The sequence below is a fragment of the Ammodytes marinus genome (assembly GCF_949987685.1).
Source record: "Ammodytes marinus genome assembly, chromosome: 21".
NCBI lineage: Eukaryota > Metazoa > Chordata > Actinopteri > Uranoscopiformes > Ammodytidae > Ammodytes > Ammodytes marinus.
This window is the reverse complement of record NC_137225.1, coordinates 22778968-22797823: the sequence shown is the minus strand read 5'-3', so window position 1 is coordinate 22797823 and position 18856 is coordinate 22778968. Positions and strand designations below refer to the sequence as shown.

Here is an 18856-nt window from a genome sequence, read left to right as displayed (position 1 = left end):
TTTTTCTGGCATACTAAATAGTAGGGAAGTATGGGGATTGGAACGCATGGTGTGACACTGACCGGTTTCAGGGTCCACTGAGAAGTAGGGCATTCCTTCCAGAATGCTGTAAACAACCCGGGCACTGTTCCCATACGTAGCGTCGTCCGCGTCAGTCGCTGTCACCTGGATAACAGAGGTACCTGGGGGAGAAAAAAAAGAGAAAAAAAAAGATCAACTCTTCAATACTGCTGAAAATTGCATTGCTGGATAGTTGGTTGAAGTTTAAAAGTGCATTTGTAACTTTGTGTGTGTCAGAGAAGTGAACATTTTCTTATATATTTTTCTCATAACTGAATAACTTTCCTCACAGTAAAATGTGATCCCTGGAACACTGTTTGAAGTCAGAAAGCTTCCTGAAAAGTTACTGTTTCACTGTTGTTGTTGTTTACAGCAGCAGGGCCCACAGTTTGGTTTACAAACATATTCTAGTCTTACGTTTGGTTACAGGCGACCCCCAAAATAATTTAGTTTTGATTTATGATGATAGAATTATTCAATAGTAAGAATGATAAGTTTTGTAAACTAACTGCAGGCTCTGTAAATGTAAACAAACCCTCCTCCACTTATACTGCATACTACACCTTTAAACTGATGCAACTTCTGATGAGGTAATCATGGCCCATACAGTATATGCACCAACTGATCATGTCTGTCCTTTTGCATTACCCGACCCCATCTTTATTCCTCGTGCCACTTAAAGCCCCTTACACTTGATTGATTTTCCCACTCAATCGATACGTCCTAATGTATTTTTCTAAGTATATATCTCTCTGTAAGCGAAACTACCAGGCAAGCACTGACACAGGCCTTTTAACAAACCCCAAGAAGCTGATAAGTATAACCACATTATTTCTAGCGTGTGTCTAAGAATGGCGAATATCTGATATAGATAGCACACAGACAAACAACACTATAGTGATACATTTTTCGAGGCCCTATTTTGGGGGGGAGAACAAAGGGAGACGGTTAGCCAAGTGCTACCTCCCAAATGGCGCCTTGCGGGGCCAAGAAGAAGTGTTGCCTCATTACATGCAGAAGAGAGAATTAATTGAGTAGAAATATTTAATGGCAAAGAAGGTATAAATATAGAACTGTGCGATACAATGGTATAACGACCCCCCATGGAGGTAATTTGAAGGGGTGAGAATTGTGAGTCCTCTTCCCCCCCTCCTTTAAAGGCCACGAAAACACCCAAATACAGAAAATCCTTCCAACTATGTAATGTGGGGAGTTAGTCGCATGATAGTAAGCATCTGAAACTAGCTTTGTCTAGGCTTATTCATCAATCCAAATTAAAGATATTGTCATTTAAGTTTGATGATTTTTTAATTTTTTAAGATAATTTTTGTTGGTATTTTCAAGCTTTATTAGACAGTACAGAGTTGAAATGGGGAGACAGAGAGAGAGGGGGATGACCTGCAGTAAAGGTCCACGGGTCGGATTTGAACCCGCGACCACTGCAACGAAGGCCGGAGCCAATATGGTACGCGCTCTATCCACTACGCCACCGGAGCGCCCCGTGTTTGATACATTTTACAGTAATCTGGTTCAGATCTGGTTCTTAAAGGCCTACTTCACCGGTTGGAATATGAAGGTGTATTGAACTCGGAGATCCTATTTAGTATAAATGTGCAAAAAAAATGTACATCGGATCATCTTAGCCTGAGAAAAGGCAGAAAGAGTGTTTTATGGTCTCACTGTCTATCCCTACAGTTTCCTTCTTGTGACATCACAGTAAGGGTTAGGATTAACAGGACAGCTGGGCCAAGGGAAGACTGAGGGAAGACTGAGGAAAGAAAAACCTCATTCATTATATTATAATAGTGATTTTATAATGATACAACGCTGGTTCCGTATGGTATGGGTGAAGTATTCCTTTAAGACACAGTAAGCATTTTTAACCAATCACAGTATGATAGAACGTTCTATGAAAACAATGACTGTTGCCATGGAGACCCTTTGATACGGCCACATCCACACAGTCCAATCAAATGTTCTACTTACACTAAAAAGCTTTTTTTTTTTTTATTAAGTTTTATAATATTTTTGAACGTTCATTTTCACATCAGATTTTTGTATTAAAGCCTATTAAGACACCCAACTGTGATATCATTTTGGTGATTTTTTTTCTACCATTTTAGACCAGCTTTTCAGGGGCTTTAATAGCCATGCCATTCAAAGTGGCTAGATTGAAGGATTTGCTTGGGAAAAATTCAAAAATAAATAAAACCCCCCAAAAAACAAAAATCCGAGAGAAAGAGAGAAAGACCGCGTCTGTCTGATTTGGTGTAAGTGACAGTTGGAGGAGGATTCAGCGAACCCTGATCACTAAAACCTTTAACTGGGGAATTAGACGAGAAAGAGGATTTTCTCAAACGCCGGCTTTTAGAAAAATATCACTGATCCACATCAGCCATCTTGTCACTGCCGACTTTGAGCTTCTGAGATTTTTTTTTTTCTCAGAAATAATCGCAGTTTTTTTTTGTGCATTTTCTCAACTGTATTCATTCAGTTGTCAAAGAAGGGAAAGCATTGAGGTAATAATTCAACATTTTGAATGTTGAATTATTAATTATCAACGGCTCAAGAAAAGTCGACAGACATTGTTCCTGTAACTGTGTGTGCATTTTTTTTTTTTTTTGGCATTTTCAAGCTTTATTAGACAGTACAGAGTTGAAATGGGGAGACAGAGGGAGAGGGGGGATGACCTGCAGTAAAGGTCCACGAGTCGGATTTGAACCCACGACCACTGCAACGGAGGCCGGAGCCAATATGGTACGCGCTCTATCCACTACGCCACCTGCATTTTTTAAATATAATTGGGCAAAGGTTGTTCATCCAGGTTAGCTTACTGTAGCTCAAACACTGGTAGTCAAGGTGAGCAAGTCAAAAGATAAACTTTACGCCATCACTAAATACTCCTTTGTGCTTGTTGAGACTTGTTAATTTACTATGTTATATTGCATAGAGCGCGTACCATATCGGCTCCGGCCTGTGGTCGCGGGTTCAAATCCGACCCGTGGACCTTTACTGCAGGTCATCCCCCCCTCTCTCTGTCTCCCTATTTCAAGTCTGTTCTATCCAATATCCTTGAAAATGCCAAAAAAAGAATGCACGCATAGTTACAGGAACGGTTTCTGTGGTCTTTTCTTAAGCCGGAGAGAGAGGCAAAAAGCTAAATGTTGAAGTATTCCTTTAAAGTCTTCCAAGGAGCAGAATGTCCGTATCACTGAGTCTATAATAAACCATGGAGTGTGTGTGATGTTCTTAAAGCAGGGCCAGTGACGTTCTTAAAGGGAAGGCCAGTGTCTGGACTGTGGACCCAGTCACTCGTGAACACATGCTCTGCCAAGCGGTGACATCACACCTCGGTTGTTGCCATGGTGCCACCGGTGTGCTGCCCTCAGATAAGTGCCGGCCACCACTCTCTTGGGTTCGCTCACACACACACACATACAGACGAAGACGCACAAAGACACACACACACACACACACACACACACACACACACACACACACACACACACACACACACACACACACACACACACACACACACTCTCTCATGGGTTTGCTCGAGCGAGTGACAACTCTGTCACATGCAAAGGGCCGAAAGTCCCACAGTCCCACAAGCTAGAAGAAGCTAGTGCGTTAACGCCATGTTTTCATGCAAGTATTGATTAGCAGCCCACTTCTTCTCTTGTTTATTCATATTCATGAAGCCACCAGGCGTGTACTTTTGAGGCTAAGAGCTAGAGCGATGGTGCACGGTCGAATTAAAGTTTAATTCGGTGCTGAATGACAAGCAGAAATGATAATACGAAAAAAAACAAGATATAAAACTGAAAATGGTTTGTTGCTATGCTGCGTTAGCCGTCTAAGAAACGTGGCACTGCAGAAATGGAATCCGCAATTACACGCCACTATGATGACACAGCTGCCGGTAATTAAATTGAATTCTGTTTTTTTTTACAATAGTGTATTTAAAAGATTATCTAAGCTAGTCGCCGTTACCGTCACACACACACACAGACACAGACACATGGCGCGAACACACATACACACACACACACAAACGCACTTTAACTTGTTGGTCATAAAACGGATCATAGTCTTTTCTCAATTAATTAGTGGGTTGTCTTTGTGGAGACTGCGTTGTTATTATGATTGATACAGTCCCACTGATCCAGTAAGAGTGGCATTTTATAACGTCTCTATCCTGTCTGAATTATAAGCCTTTTAATCCTGTGCCTCTCTCTCACACACACACACACACACACACACACACACACACACACACACACACACACACACACACACACACACACACACACACACACACACACACACACACACACACACACACACACACACACACACACACACACACACACACACACACACACACACACACACACACACACACACACACACACACACACAAGCACCACCTCAAACTGTGTAAACTTAATTATTGTCTATTTTACGATCAATAAATAGGGTTTTAAAAGCTAAATTCAAGTTTATTTGCCAGCTGTACCCATTACATTTTTTTTTTCAAATTGTTAGGCATTACACCAACATTACCTTCAAACCATCTACAACTTCAGCATCTAATTTTTGTTCGTTTCTCAGATTACGTAATACCTTTGAAAAAAACAAAACAATGACATGCTACTACCACCATGAAATGATTGGAATTATCTCACATTCTTATTGCATTGGTAAACCATAAACGGGGGGGCTGTGGCGAAGTGGATAGGGTGGTGGACCCATAACCATAGGGTCTGTGGTTCGATCCCCAGTCTCCCCGCCACGTGTCCCTGAGCAAGACACTGGACCCTAAATGTCTCCTGATAGTTAGCTTGCACCATGCGTGGTAGCTGCTGATATCGGTGTGTGAATGTGTGCTCCAGTTGTAAGTCGCTTTGGATAGAAGCGTCTGCTAAATGACATGTTATGTAATATAATGTAATAAACAGTTCACGTAATACCACAATTCCACCCTAAAAACTCACCAATATCAGCCATCTCGGGGACCCTGGCTAGGTAGGGATCCTTGGTAAACTTGGGTTCGTTGTCATTTATATCGTGGATCTTAATGATGAATTCTGATTGGCCTTCCAGAGCCTCGTTAGTGAAGCGGTTGACGGCCTTAGCGTGCAGGATGTAGTAGCCTTTCTCCTCGCGGTCCAGCCTCTTGGTGGCGTGGATGTCTCCGGACTTCTCGTCGATCTTGAAGAGATTCCCGGCTCCCTCTCCCGTCAAAACGTAACGCACGCTCCCATCTCCCCGGTCGGAATCAGAGTGCAGCTGGGGAGAAAAGAGAAAGAAAATTAGTTTTATTATTATGATTATATTTTGGTGTTTTTTTAACCTTTTTATTGGGTAGTTGTTATTAAAGACAGAGTTGAAATGGAGAGAGAGGGAGAGAGAGAGAGAGAGAGAGAGAGAGAGAGAGAGAGAGAGAGAGAGAGGGGGGGGGGAGTCAGGAGATGTGTAGAAAATGCAAGAAAATGAGCATTTGTTGGTGTCTACTTTTCAAATTTTTATTGGATAGTTGTAACTATGCAGAGTAAAGCTGTGGGGAAATGCTAAGACAAGCTGATCATTTATTATTAATATAAATATCATTTTAAGTATTAGTTTTTATTTCCATTTTAATAAATGTCCACTTTGCACACTCTAAAAACTAAAAGGTTATTGCTAGTGTGTTGCTAGTCTGAATGAACACTGTTGGCAGAAACGTCAACTTAAATTTCCACGGGAAAAGAGAAATATCACAATGCTAGTTTCACTATTTGATTGAGAGATTATTTTTTCATTCCAGGTATATAAACCAAAGATGTCAACACATTTCTAAAACTAGAATCACAGTTTTCCACCTACATTCACAAATCAGTGATAGTCTGCACCTTGGCTCTATACAGTAAGACACGCTGACAGCTTGATAATTGGGATTTAATAATAATGATAACGTGACAGATTCATATTATCTTTAGTAAACTGTCAACAGGTTATTAAGATACAACTACATACATACACACATTTGTCATATAAAATAAAATTCAGTATGTAGCTCTTACTGGAATTGTTACATACAGGTTGCAACTAACAACTCTTACGTTAAAGAACATTTTGTTCAATCTATCTTTTGTTGAGATAACTTATAATTTATGTTTAATGAAAATGTATTTAGCATGTATAAAAGCTTTTAAAGGTGCAGTGTGTAATATGACATCATCAAGAAAGTTCTACAAAGTTCTAGAATGCAGCGCTCCCTGGGTAACCCCACCCCTTTCGAATAATAACAGAAGCTACAGTGGCCTTCAAGGACAAGAACAATTCTAAATTTTAAACAATGCACCTGATGACATTCCAATTATGACGCTTTCAAGATGGCTGCACTAGTCCTTGGTCCAAAATATGCAGAAATATGGACGTATATGAGACCCTTTCTTAGGGGAAAAAAAAATTATTCAAGACATTTTTCTCAGCTATTATGCACTAAATTAAATGTACTTATGGATATTATAATTACTTTCTACAAAATCTGCTAGGAAATAAAACCCAAAATTCTACACACTGCAGGTTTAATTTTGAGTTCTACATACTAAGAATTTCAAATAAATAGCTGTTGTGCCAACTTATGCTCTGTCATACAGATAACAATCAAAACCAAGTCGATCAAAAATGTTGATTCAAACATTTAACAGGATTATTAAACTATCTATCAAGACTTTCTGCACAACAAAAATAATTAATTGGCACAATTTTTTACTTTTTGGAATACTTAGTACGTGGAACTCAAAATTGAAGTTGCATTGAATGATAAGAATATCTTGACAAGAGATAGCTGGTCATCTCAAAATGTAGCCAGTTTTCCCCACAACTAAAGAGTTATGTTTTAGCCGCAAAGCTCAAAAATCTATTGTAGACAGTTGCTGTGAACATTTTTAGCTTTTAGTTTACCTTACTGTCTAATTATTATAGTTTATAACAGAATGCATGTGTATGTGGTCGAGTATATGAAGGACCAGAATGTGTGTGTTCAAATGTAGGCAGTTATCATTTGAACCTTAAGAGTATGAGTTGGACTAAAAACTCAAAAATCGTTGAATTTTTATTTCTACAGTGTAGTACAGCATGCAGGTGGGTCAACATCTATGCAGTTCCAGCATGTGTGTGTGTGTGTGTGTGTGTGTGTGTGTGTGTGTGTGTACTTCCGCTGCCCTGCCAATCCACTGATAGATAAGCAACCTGACCTCCTTATACCAGAGGTCTACCAGAAGTCCATAGTCAACGGAGCTTCTCTTTATGATTCTCTCTCTCTCTCTCTCTCTCTCTCTCTCTCTCTATCTCTCTCTCTCTCTCTCTCTCTCTCTCTCTCTCTCTCTCTCTCTCTCCCTCTCCCTCCCTGTCCATGGCCCGTTTACATTTTTTATTCTGCTTTCGACAGCAGCTTAACATGCGCTGACATTTTAATTCCTTCACCAAATCCCTAACCAACATATTTATCTCCGAGAACCAATCAAAAGCCGGTCCAGTAGTGCTTGCCTTTCCTATTTAATAACCAAGGACATGATAATAATTGCCGGGGTCGGGAAGGTATAAGGGCGGAATGAGGTCAGATATTTGCAAAGTACAAGGTAATTCCATATCTGAATGTTTACGCCGATGAGTGGGCGATATTTTGAGGTCAGTTATCCACACCCCCGTTAAAGGTGGAGTCAGTGATTCTGGAGAACGCTTGTTGTCAATATCACTAGTTGACAAAATAAGTGATTATCTCCTCACAACAATCCACTACTGTGCGTACTGTGTGTGCACTTAAAACAAAGCTGGCGTTAATACACATCCTAGGCTCAGTACACTGGCATGAAAACAAAGCAACGTGCCGTTTAAAGAATCTAGGCTGTGTATTAAGACTGGATTTTGTTTTACTGTACGTACAGGCAGTAGATCGTGAGGAGACATTCAGTGATTTGACAAAAGAATACAAAAACATGCTCATTCGAAAAAAAAAAAAAAAATATTAGAAAACTATCAACACATTCACTTCCATAAATATTTCTTTATTATGTAGCCCTTGTTTTATTTGTATTATTATTTTTTAATATGCATTTTTGTATACTCTCATGTATACTTCTCTGTATTATTCTGTATACTGCATACTTGTTGATTTACAGTAGCGAAAAGCAAAAAAAAAAATAAAAAAATCCCACCAAAACAATCAACCATTCTTGGCTAGGCCTGTGTGGACAGCCTGCGCGGGGATATTTTGTGTGTCACGTGGGGACAGGCACATTGCAAAGTCTCCCGTTCTCATCATATATTAAAAAGCTTTTCGTCCCAGGTGCTCGCAAGCTCTCACTAATTCATGCTGTTTTATCAGTTAGGCAGAAAGCTGGCACATGTGACCACCGACAGCTTTCCGGATAAGCATCTTTAACAATATTTTGTACGCTGTAAAAAGAAATGACTGTTTTCAATTCTTTCCCTGTTTACGTTTCACAAAGCCAGTGGGTGTGTATGTCGCTGAATGTTTTTTTTTGCATCTTTGGGATTAGGATCTAGTGTGTGTGTGTGTGTGTGTGTGTGTGTGTGTGTGTGTGTGGGGGGGTGTGTGTATGTGTGTGAGTCTCTATGTGTGTGTGTGTGTGTGTGTGTGTGTGTGTGTGTGTGTGTGTGTGTGTGTGTGAGAGAGAGAGTCTGTGAGTCTGTGAGTCTCTGTGTGTGTGTGTGTGTGTGTGTGTGTGTACGTGTGTAAATCTGTGTGTGTGTGTGTGTGTGTGAGTCTCTATGTGTGTGTGTGTGTGTGTGTGTGTGTGTGTGTGGGGGGGGGGGGTGTTTTAAGCCTTGTTTTCCTCATATCATTCTCTCTAGTCTAACTCTAACCAAGCCTGAACAATATATCCTGTGGAATTTCATTATTATTGTTATTATTATTTTTTTTTTATTCTTTTACAGTACGTGCTTCCAACAAACAAGAGGCTCAGTCAGTTTGGCTGGAAACAATCCACTTCAACATTATTATCTTTCTTCCCCCGCTGCTTCAGCCCTGCACTGGCCCTTTTTCTATGATTGTCTATCAGGCTGCCTATCTCTCTCTTTGCCTGGCACGACAATTCAGTTAATAACCGTCTAGTGAGTCTCCCCCCCGACCCCCCCCCACCCCCTTTCTCCTTATGTTTGGGGTTGGAGATTGTGAGATAGAATGGTGTGACATAAGCTGTGTCATTTCTATGGAAACAGAGAGATCTTGTATTGGGGTTCTCAAGAGTTTGGTTCTTCTGTGTGTGTGTGTGTGTGTGTGTGTGTGTGTGTTTGTGTGTGTTATTTTTTTGCTTCTTTTATTCGCTTTTAAATGTTTTATAATGTGTTTTATGTATTCTAATCTTGCCCCTGTAAAGCACTTTGAGTGGCCTTGTGTCTGAATTGTGCTATATAAATAAACTTGCCTTGCCTTGCCGTGCCTTGTGTGTGTGTGTGTGTGTGTGTGTGTGTGTGTGTGTTAGTGTGTGGGAGATCTTGTAGTGGGGTTCTCAAGATGTTCCTTCTTCTCAGCTTTCCCCTTGAAAGATATTACAAGTATCAAACTGCAGGTGAAACTCGAAAAATTAGAATATCGTGCTAAAAAGCTAATTTATTTCAGTAATTCAACTTAAAAGGTGAAATATTGTATAGACTCATTGCATGCAAAGTGAAATATGTCAAGCCTTTATTTGTTATACTTTTGATTATTATGGCTTACAGCTTATGAAAACCCCACATTCCAAATCTCCGAAAATTTTAATATTACATGAAATCAATAAAAAAGGGATTTTAAATACAGAAATGTCGGCCCTCTATAAAGTATAATCATGCATATGTACTCAGTACTTGGTTTGGGCCCCTTTTTGCATGAATTCTTGCTTCAATTCCAATTTATTTTCAATGATATTCTAATAATATGAGTTTCACTTGTACAAGCGCTTTTTGCAATGACCCTATAGTCGGTTGCACCTTCTTCTTGCTGGCAAAAAAAAAAGACGACAATTTACAACTGCCCTTCAACTGAGTGAAAAAAAGGAAAAAAAAAACTAAGAGAAATCAATGTCGCAACTCAATGACGGGCATTCAAAATGGCTACCGTGATCAATTTATATTGAAAATACAATTAAACTGTCACAGGAGGACGAGGGAGAGAAGAGAGAGCCACATGCGCTGATGGGTAAGGGGTCATTCAGAAGTGGTCGCCCGCCCAAGAAGAAGCACTAGCAACATCGATTAGCTTTAGCCTTTTCTGTCCTCTGGCCTACTATGGAAGAACGTCGTAAAAAAAAAGAAGGCATTACGCTATAGCCATTAACACTGGGACGTTTGGGACACTGCAAAAAAATAAAAATTGCATTTGGTTTTGTCTATAAAAGAGGCCAACATCCTTATTTCATTAAAGGGATATTTATTTATTTTAAAGTGGGGTTGTATGCGGTACTTAGGCATAGTTAGTGTGTTACCTTATGGAGATGGCGATCAGGGCAGTAACTTTAAGGAGTCACCAAGTAGCCTAACTCAGACGTACAACCCCATTTAAAAATAATGGAACTATCCATTTTTGGGGGAAATCTACTATGCGGAAAGACACATTTCAATTTCACCATTGACTCATAAGTAACTTAACTTAACTAAATTGCTTACTACTTCTAAGTATCTCCAATACAGAGCTAATGCCTGTAGCCGGTTAGCTTAGCTTAACATAAAGTTGCTGTTTTTACACTTACATACATTATACTTTTGATACCGATATACAACACATGCTGATTATCAATCAATTATTATCAAACTAATTATTTTTAAATACTTTTTTTTAAGGAACACAAACACTCAACTGAAAAAGTGAACACAAAAACAAAAGACAAATCAAAACAACAAACAAACAACATGGCGTACTCTACTCATACTCCAGCTAACACAGCTAAATACACTCGTAACTGTTAACCAATTTAAAGTTATTATTTTGAATCAGCCCCACTCCACTTGTAACTGTTTTATTTAGGCTATTGTTCCGCTTTTTTCAACTGATCTGAATGTTTTAATTGTTGTTGTCTCTGTGTAAGCTTGTTGTGTATTCTCATTGTATATTGTGTATCTGTAATTTGTCTCAACGTCATTGTAAAAGAGGGTCAACCCTCAATTGATCTTTCGAGAATAAATAAAGGAAAATGAATGAACACTACTTAACAGGTTTCTAAGGACATTGTTTAAACTAAAGGGTATATCAAGCTAATTTTGAGTGAAAAACAATATCTAGGAACTTCACTGCACTCCAATCAAGCTAAATGAAACCTGATCAGTGAATACTTGAAGCCATTTGCATTGGAAAGTGATTGACCTTCTCAATTATACAGACACACAAACCACCTGAGACGATTTATTTGGAGTGAGTTAACATCTACTTAAAACCCTTTCTATAACATCAATGCTATACATTTCAAAACCTTCCACTTAATTAGCCCTTCTGTGTTAAGTGATGCCATTATATTGCATATCAAATGGTGGGGATTTTTTTTCGAACTGTAAGAGATATTAATTTCCTACTCCTACGTACTTCATCTTGCAGTTTTAGAAGTGGGCTGTGCGGTGAAGTGGTACTTGTCAGACATCTGTGCGTGTGAGAACTTATTGAGCGCGCTTGTCTTTGTTTGTGAAATGAAAAGTAATCAGTTTCAAGTGCAGCAAATGTTAGTGCAGAATGAATGGAAATCTGGTCACCATTTTTGATACACTTGATTTAGGCCAACAAATATGGCTTGTAAATGAATGTGGTGTAGTGAGTGCCTCCCCACCCCCCCATAGAGGCTCAGTCCTCTTCACAGCAGACCCGGGTTAGAATCCACCCCGGGTCGTTCTCTGCATGTCATTCCCCTTCTCTGCCCCATTTCATCTCTGTCTCTCCGAACTGTCTAATGAAAATCTTGAAATTGCCCAAAAAATTATCTTAAAAATATTAAAATAGGGGGCGTAGTGGATAGAGCGTGTACCATATTGGCTCCGGCCTTCGTTGCAGTGGTCGCGGGTTTAAATCTGACCCGTGAACCCTTAACTGCAGGTCATCCCCCTTCTCCCTCTGTCTCCCCATTTCAACTCTGTACTATCTAATAAATCTTGAAAATGCCAAAAAAATTCAAAATAAAAATAAATAAATGTTAGTATGCTATTTGTGCCTCACTATAGTCAGGCCCCAGAAATATGTCAGTATAAAATGGTTGTGTGTTGGGGCATGGGGCCAGTTAGCCTTTAAGGCGTTGTGTCCAGGCCTGTGGAGAAGCTGGCTGCCTTCAGTGTGGCCAGATGGCAGAACTCAGAGCACACACAGAAATAGACTCCATCACTATCACAGGTCTGCTGGTTTGTTAGCTTGAGATATAAACATGGTTCAGAGATGCAATAGGCGTAAAAGGTCAAATGTTACTTTAGGGCACTAGGGCTTTAAGACACTGCAGGTGAATAAGTTAAATTTTTTATCCAAAGATGATTTGAAAAAAAATGTATTACAAGGTTTTTACAAGAAAAATGTGGTCCTATATCTTATTTTGAAAGAATGTATTTAAGAAGTGTAGACAAACATGTATAAACAAAAAAAAAAATATGACATGAAAAGAAGGCTTTAGACTAGAGGATACAGTGTAATAACGTGTATGTTTGCGACATCTTGTGGTGAAAGTTCTAGAGTTGAAATGGGGAGACAGAGAGAGAGAGAGAGAGAGAGAGAGAGAGAGAGAGAGAGAGAGAGAGAGAGAGAGAGAGAGAGAGGTGGATGACCTGCAGTAAAGGTCCACGGGTCGGATTTGAACCCGCGACCATTGCAACGAAGGCCGGAGCCGATATGGTACACGCTCTATCCACTACGCCACTCAAACGCAGCAATATATATATATCACATTTTAGAGACAATATAGAGAATTTGATCATTGCAAATCAATGCATTGGACTGTAAACAAACCGACAGGTGTGTGACACAGTAGTAGGCAGGCTGGCGTTAGCATGGGAACAAATGCAAGGTGCTGTGTGTGTGTATGTTCTGACATCGCTTCAACAGATGTTTACTGCGCCGCATCGCCATACGACCTCATCACACCCTTTTCCCCCAGCGACACACACACACACACACACTGAGAGACAGAGACACACACACACACACACACACACGCACACACACACACACACACACACACACACACACACACACACACACACACACACACACACACACACACACACACACACACACACACACACACACACACACACACTCCCAAGCAGGGAACTTATCAGCCCAATCAACGAACACTGCCAACGTGTGCTCCAGGTCGCCGCTGGAGACCGCAGGGGTTGCCATGGCGGCCACATTGCACAAACTCCTTGCCCCGTTGCCAAGGTGAGCAGCTGGTATCAACACACACCAAAAAAATCACTGTCCCAGACCCCCTACCCCCTACAAACAAACACACACACACACACACACACACACACACACACACACACACACCTTTCCACTCTGCTAACATAAGACGCTCGAGTCCTTCCCAGTAGGTTGCCTCCCTCGACCGCTGAGCTGAGTCACACAAGGACTGGGAAGCATTTTATGTCTCTGTGCATTTGCCTTTGATTTCTAGCCCATTTACTGGAAGGCTTGTGTTGCAGGCGTGTTTCTGTGTGTGTGTGTGTGTGTGTGTGTGTGTATGTGTGTGTGTGTGTGTGTGCGTGTGTGTGTGTGTGTGTGTGTGTGTGTGTGTGTGTGTGTGTGTGTGTGTGTGTGTGTGTGTGTGTTTGTGTGTACACTTGTTCAACTATTTTCAAGAGAACCAATTTGAGTTGTAGACCTTATGAGTGAGGATATTTTTGGTAAGTTAGGACATTTTGTCCGGTTTCAACAGGCCTTTAAAGGGCTGTTTGAGGGTTAACACTAGGTTTTATGGTTAGGGTAAGTGTAAGGGTTGGGGTTATGTATTTAATTCTTATAGTTAAGGTTACTCTAAGGGGCTAGGGAATGCATTAACTCAACAAATGTCCTCATAAGTATAGCCGTGTAAAGAAGTGTGTGTGTTTGAATGTGTGTGTGTGTGTGTGTGTGTGTGCGCGTGTGTGTGTGTGTGTGCGTGTGCGTGTGTGTGTGTGTGTGTCTGTTCACATCCAGAGAACATAGCTCACTTGCTCACTACTCACCCACCAGGCCTAGAGAACCACTGGGGCCTATCAGGGGCTGTAAATACTTTATGAGATATGATAGCACAGCACAAACACTTCCAAACCACAGGCCATTAACCGCTTTTTTTTTTTTTTTTCTCAATTTTTTATTCATTTTTTTTCACTGGATATTTGCCCTTTGGTTAAAGTATGAAAATAATGAAATAAACAAATATTCTCTCTCTCTCTCTCTTCCCCTCCCTAGCGACAGCCCGGACCCTCCAAGGCGTGCATGCATCTCGCCTGCTAATGAGAGGCAGTGTACTAGAAGTCGGAAAAAAATCATTGGCCAATACAGCAAGATTAGAAAGATTAGCAGCCAACCAGCTCCGCTAGACTAGGCACTTCTGGTGTGTGTGTGTGTGTGTGTGTGTAATTGTGTGTGTGTGTGTGTGTGTGTGTGTGTGTCCGTCTGTCTGTGTGTGTGTGAGTCTGTCTGTCCGTCTGTCTGTCTGTCTGTCTGACTGTCTGTCTGTCTGTCTTTCTATTGCCAGAGTCTCCGTTTCCCCCACTTCACATCTCAGTCGTTTTCCTTTTAATCCCTTCCTGTTCCGACTTGCTTTTGTTAGAAATAATCTCTTGTTCGCGTAAAAGAAAAAAAGTTTAAACTTCCATTTGTTAGCGTTTCGCCGCCACACAAATGGATAATGCCTTTGTAGTGGTAACAGGGGGAAGATTGAGTTTGCCAAAATGACTGAATGTCGCAATTCAAGCACAATCTCATCATTCTATCGTGATTACATCTGTTACTTGTGTGTCAAGAGCAGCCAGCTAGCAGCATCTCCCTTGTTTATAATAACCTGCCATTGTGATATTTCCAATTCATTTTCCACAAAACAAAAGTGGGTTTTGTTCTAAGCAGTATTCTCCGGGTGCTATTGTGTCACTTGCAATGACAAAAGGCTTCTTGTTTTGTTTTGTCTCTCCGAAGTTTTTTCGCCACCCACACACACACACGCAGGCACGCACACACACACACACACACACACACACACACACACACACACACACACACACACACACACACACACACACACACGGCCTCAACCTGTGTATACAAATCCAGATGCTTGTTGTTCAACTCAAAAAGCTGTTCATTCAATTTTTAAAACCTCTTTCGTCACTCACACTTCATCCTGGCAATTAACAAAACAGTAATTGCAATCAGATAATGGCATTGGAGTATACAGTACATACTGGTGGAGTGAGTGGTAAGTGGGTGAGTGAGTGAGTGAGTGAGTGAGTGAGTGAGTGAGTGAGTGAGTGAGTGAGTGAGTGAGTGAGTGTGTGTGTGTGTGTGTGTGTGTGTGTGTGTGTGTGTGTGTGTGTGTGTGAGAGTGTGTGAGTGACTGAATGTGTGAGAGAGTGAGTGTGTGAGCGAGTGTGTGTGAGTGAGCGCGTGCAAGCGTGAGTGAGTGAGTGTGTGAGTGAGTGAGAGAGCGAGTGAGTGAGTGATTGAACAAATGAGCGAGTGAGTGTGTGATTGAGTGAGTGTGTGTGTGTGTGAGCCCGACAATGAGTGAGAGAAGCGGGCCGCAGCTGTGTGCACTTCGCCTTAGGGGGGATAGGGCTGGTGGCTGGCGGGGGCGAAAACAACAAGCGCTCCGAGTCATGATTAAGTGTGGTGCTCCGAGGTTGATCCCTTAATAGCGTTCTTTCAGGAGACAAGCTCTTAGGGCCACTAACCCCTCTCTCTCTGTCTCTCTCTCTGTCTCTCCGTCTCTCTCTCTCTAAGTGTATCCCACCACTCAATTCAGATAATCCATCCTTCTTACGGACTGTTTTATAAAGTTAAAAGGACGCACGGCACATCAATTAACCACTCTCCAAAGACAAAGAGGTTTGATCACCTTGTTTTACGTTACTTATCCACTTTCTGATCTTATTTTTTTTAACCGATTCTTTTAGACAATTTTTTTGGCTCTTTTCTGGTATTCATACCATAGTCTTGTAATCCTTTTAGGGGCCCAGGGGTTTTGAAAGTCAAACCCCCCCCCCCCCCCCCTCCCCCCTCGCTCGGGGAGAGGACGTACGGTTTTGTTGCGGGGGAATCTCATTTGGAGTTGGGATGACTCTATCCTCTAGCGGACACACGATAGGAATGCAAAGTACTAGCGGGCTCCCATTCAACTCTGCGCACACAAAACAGCCTTTTATTCCCAACCAACCAAACCCTCTCTCATACACACTCGTCCTGTGTGTGTGTGTGTGTGTGTGTGTGTGCGTGTGTGTGTGTGTGTGTGTGTGTGTGTGTGTGTGTGTGTGTGTGTGTGTGTGTGTGTGACCTTGCAAAACGAAGGCCTGGCAATCTACTCAATTACAGTATAGTTTGGAAGGCAGAGGAGACGGATATCTTGACTTCCGCTGCACGTAAAGCAAGTATTATTTGGGCTGCTATTCTTGTACAAACCCCCCCTCCCCCTCTCGCTCAACCACACACACACACACACACACACACACACACACACACACACACACACACACACACACACACACACACACACACACACACGCCCTCCTCCTCAATGTTATCTGGTTCGACATTGTGTTCTTTCGTTCTGTTGGACAAATAATACCTTGGGAGGAAGTTGTGTTTGACTGTAGGGCCAAGACGGGACGGCTGTGATGTGATTGGAATAGACATGTGGTATAAGCAGCTACGGAGAAGCTCGACAGTAGTAAGAACAAAATGTTATCGGACAGTCAACAAGCGTACAATGCCCCGGGACGGAGAGACGTTTGTCCGATACACGGGACATGAGCCGATTGTAGACGCATGTCAGGTCTGCTAACTCATGATGGGATGATCCTCATAGACACAGACAGCAATGCACTCATGTATAGGACTTGAATCATCTCGTTAAAGCTATAGTGCGTAACTTTTTTCATGTGAATGAATCAAGGGTACATTCAAGTCATTGCCGAATGAGTGGACACAACGTTGATTAAGGTTGATATCAGGTAAGCAAAACTCTCTCTGTATTTCTCAGTATGGCAGCGTTTACTTTTAATTCCAAGATTGTCACATAACAAATTCATAATTCAAGCTATATCTGGTGAGATCTGAATTCCTTTGGATAAACATAAAGAGGGGAGAACAAACAAACACAAGGAAAATCAGAGCAGAACTCTTTATAACTATGTTTTGACAAGAGAGAGTACACACTGAGATATTTTTAAATGAATAAAAATAGAAACTTTTTTTCATATGCAGAGGAATGCAGAAAGTTCCAGTTGTGCTGTTGTTGTTGCTTTGTGCAAGAAAACAAAAAAAACAAATTAAATCCCAGAGGAATAGACAAGCAATACATATTGAAGAAAAATAAACAGCATGGGGGGAGAGAGAGCCCGCGGAGACTTAAGATGTATATTTGATTCTCGGAGCCCAAATTCTCAGATATTTTTTTATTTTAAGAATAAAGATTTGTATTTGTTTAAACTTGTGAAATGATAGCTGTAGCTTCATTTTTGTTGCAAACATCTTTCCACTGATGCGATCTCTACAGTGGTGTATCCATTTCTTGGAGATCATTAATCAACTTTCACAACATCGCCAGTATCCCTAAAATGTTGTAATACGATTCTGTTTGTATCTTTTATTTTTGTCTATTTTTTCAGCTGTGGTGTGTGTGTGTGTGTGTGTGTGTGTGTGTGTGTGTGTGTATGCGGCTGCTCACACCGACCACAGAGTGCTTCCTTTACTCGTTCGGACCAAATTGCAGCTAGAAATTGGCAAACTAAGTGGAAGGGTTTAAATTCTGATGACATTTTTAGATGGGCCATGCAGCTTCTAGAGACCATAGCCCATCTGAAAATAGCTGGTTTGGACGAGACAAACAAAGTGACAATTACAATATCATTTCCTTTATAGAATAGAACTAGATTTATTTTGATCTAATCCAGTGTTAGTTCAAATGGATATGAATTAAAATACACACAAATTGACTCCAGGTAGTGAGTCAATGTTTTAAACGAGTATAATTCCCAGCAGGACTTAATGTCTACGCAATTTCTAACCTTTTTTTTTTTGGTTGTGTTTTATTTGTACTCACTTTGGGCAATTGTGTTGACTCTATCTGCAAGTCTTGCATCTCTAAGTAACAAGTACAACCATAGCTAAAAGCAGGAATAGCTCAATCAATCAACACTATTATATTTAGAAATTGAACCAGCTCTTTGTCATCAACTGTGCTTAAGTGCAGTCTGCAGTCTCGTAATAGATTCATTTTTGCTACGTGACAAACAAAAATGGCTGACCTTTTTGTTTTCTTTTTTTAACAGAATTTTGATCATTTAAATGCTTAATTTCTGGTAAATCATTGAAAAAGTACACGTGGAATGCGAGATTTTCATGAAGTAGTGATTTTCTTTTGGCCTAACTTTGCAGTTGTATTAGGGAGGCATTCAAGAGCACTCGGAAATTTGAGAATCCGATGAACAATACATTTTCCCCCGCTTCTGGCTAGGCTAAGTGTTTTTTTTGTGGCAATTTTTTAAACAAATCCTGCTTTTTTTTTACCCAATTCATGTGTTAGCTAGTTATGGTGCTAGCAGGGTTGATCGCACAACCTCCAAATATCGTCCC

The 18856-nt window shown here is 40.8% G+C and overlaps 1 protein-coding gene across 1 annotated transcript in view; it reads right to left on the bottom strand.

Annotated features, from left to right (window-relative positions):
- The window catches only part of LOC307268117 (cadherin-10-like), an 87379-nt gene that overhangs the window by 30603 nt on the left and 37920 nt on the right, over positions 1 to 18856 (bottom strand). The window contains exons 3-4 of the mRNA XM_080050640.1: positions 5061 to 5355; positions 63 to 182 (exon numbers count right to left, since the gene is read on the bottom strand). Of these exons, the coding sequence (XP_079906766.1) occupies positions 63 to 182; positions 5061 to 5355 (415 nt within the window). The remainder of the gene's footprint in view (positions 1 to 62; positions 183 to 5060; positions 5356 to 18856) is intronic.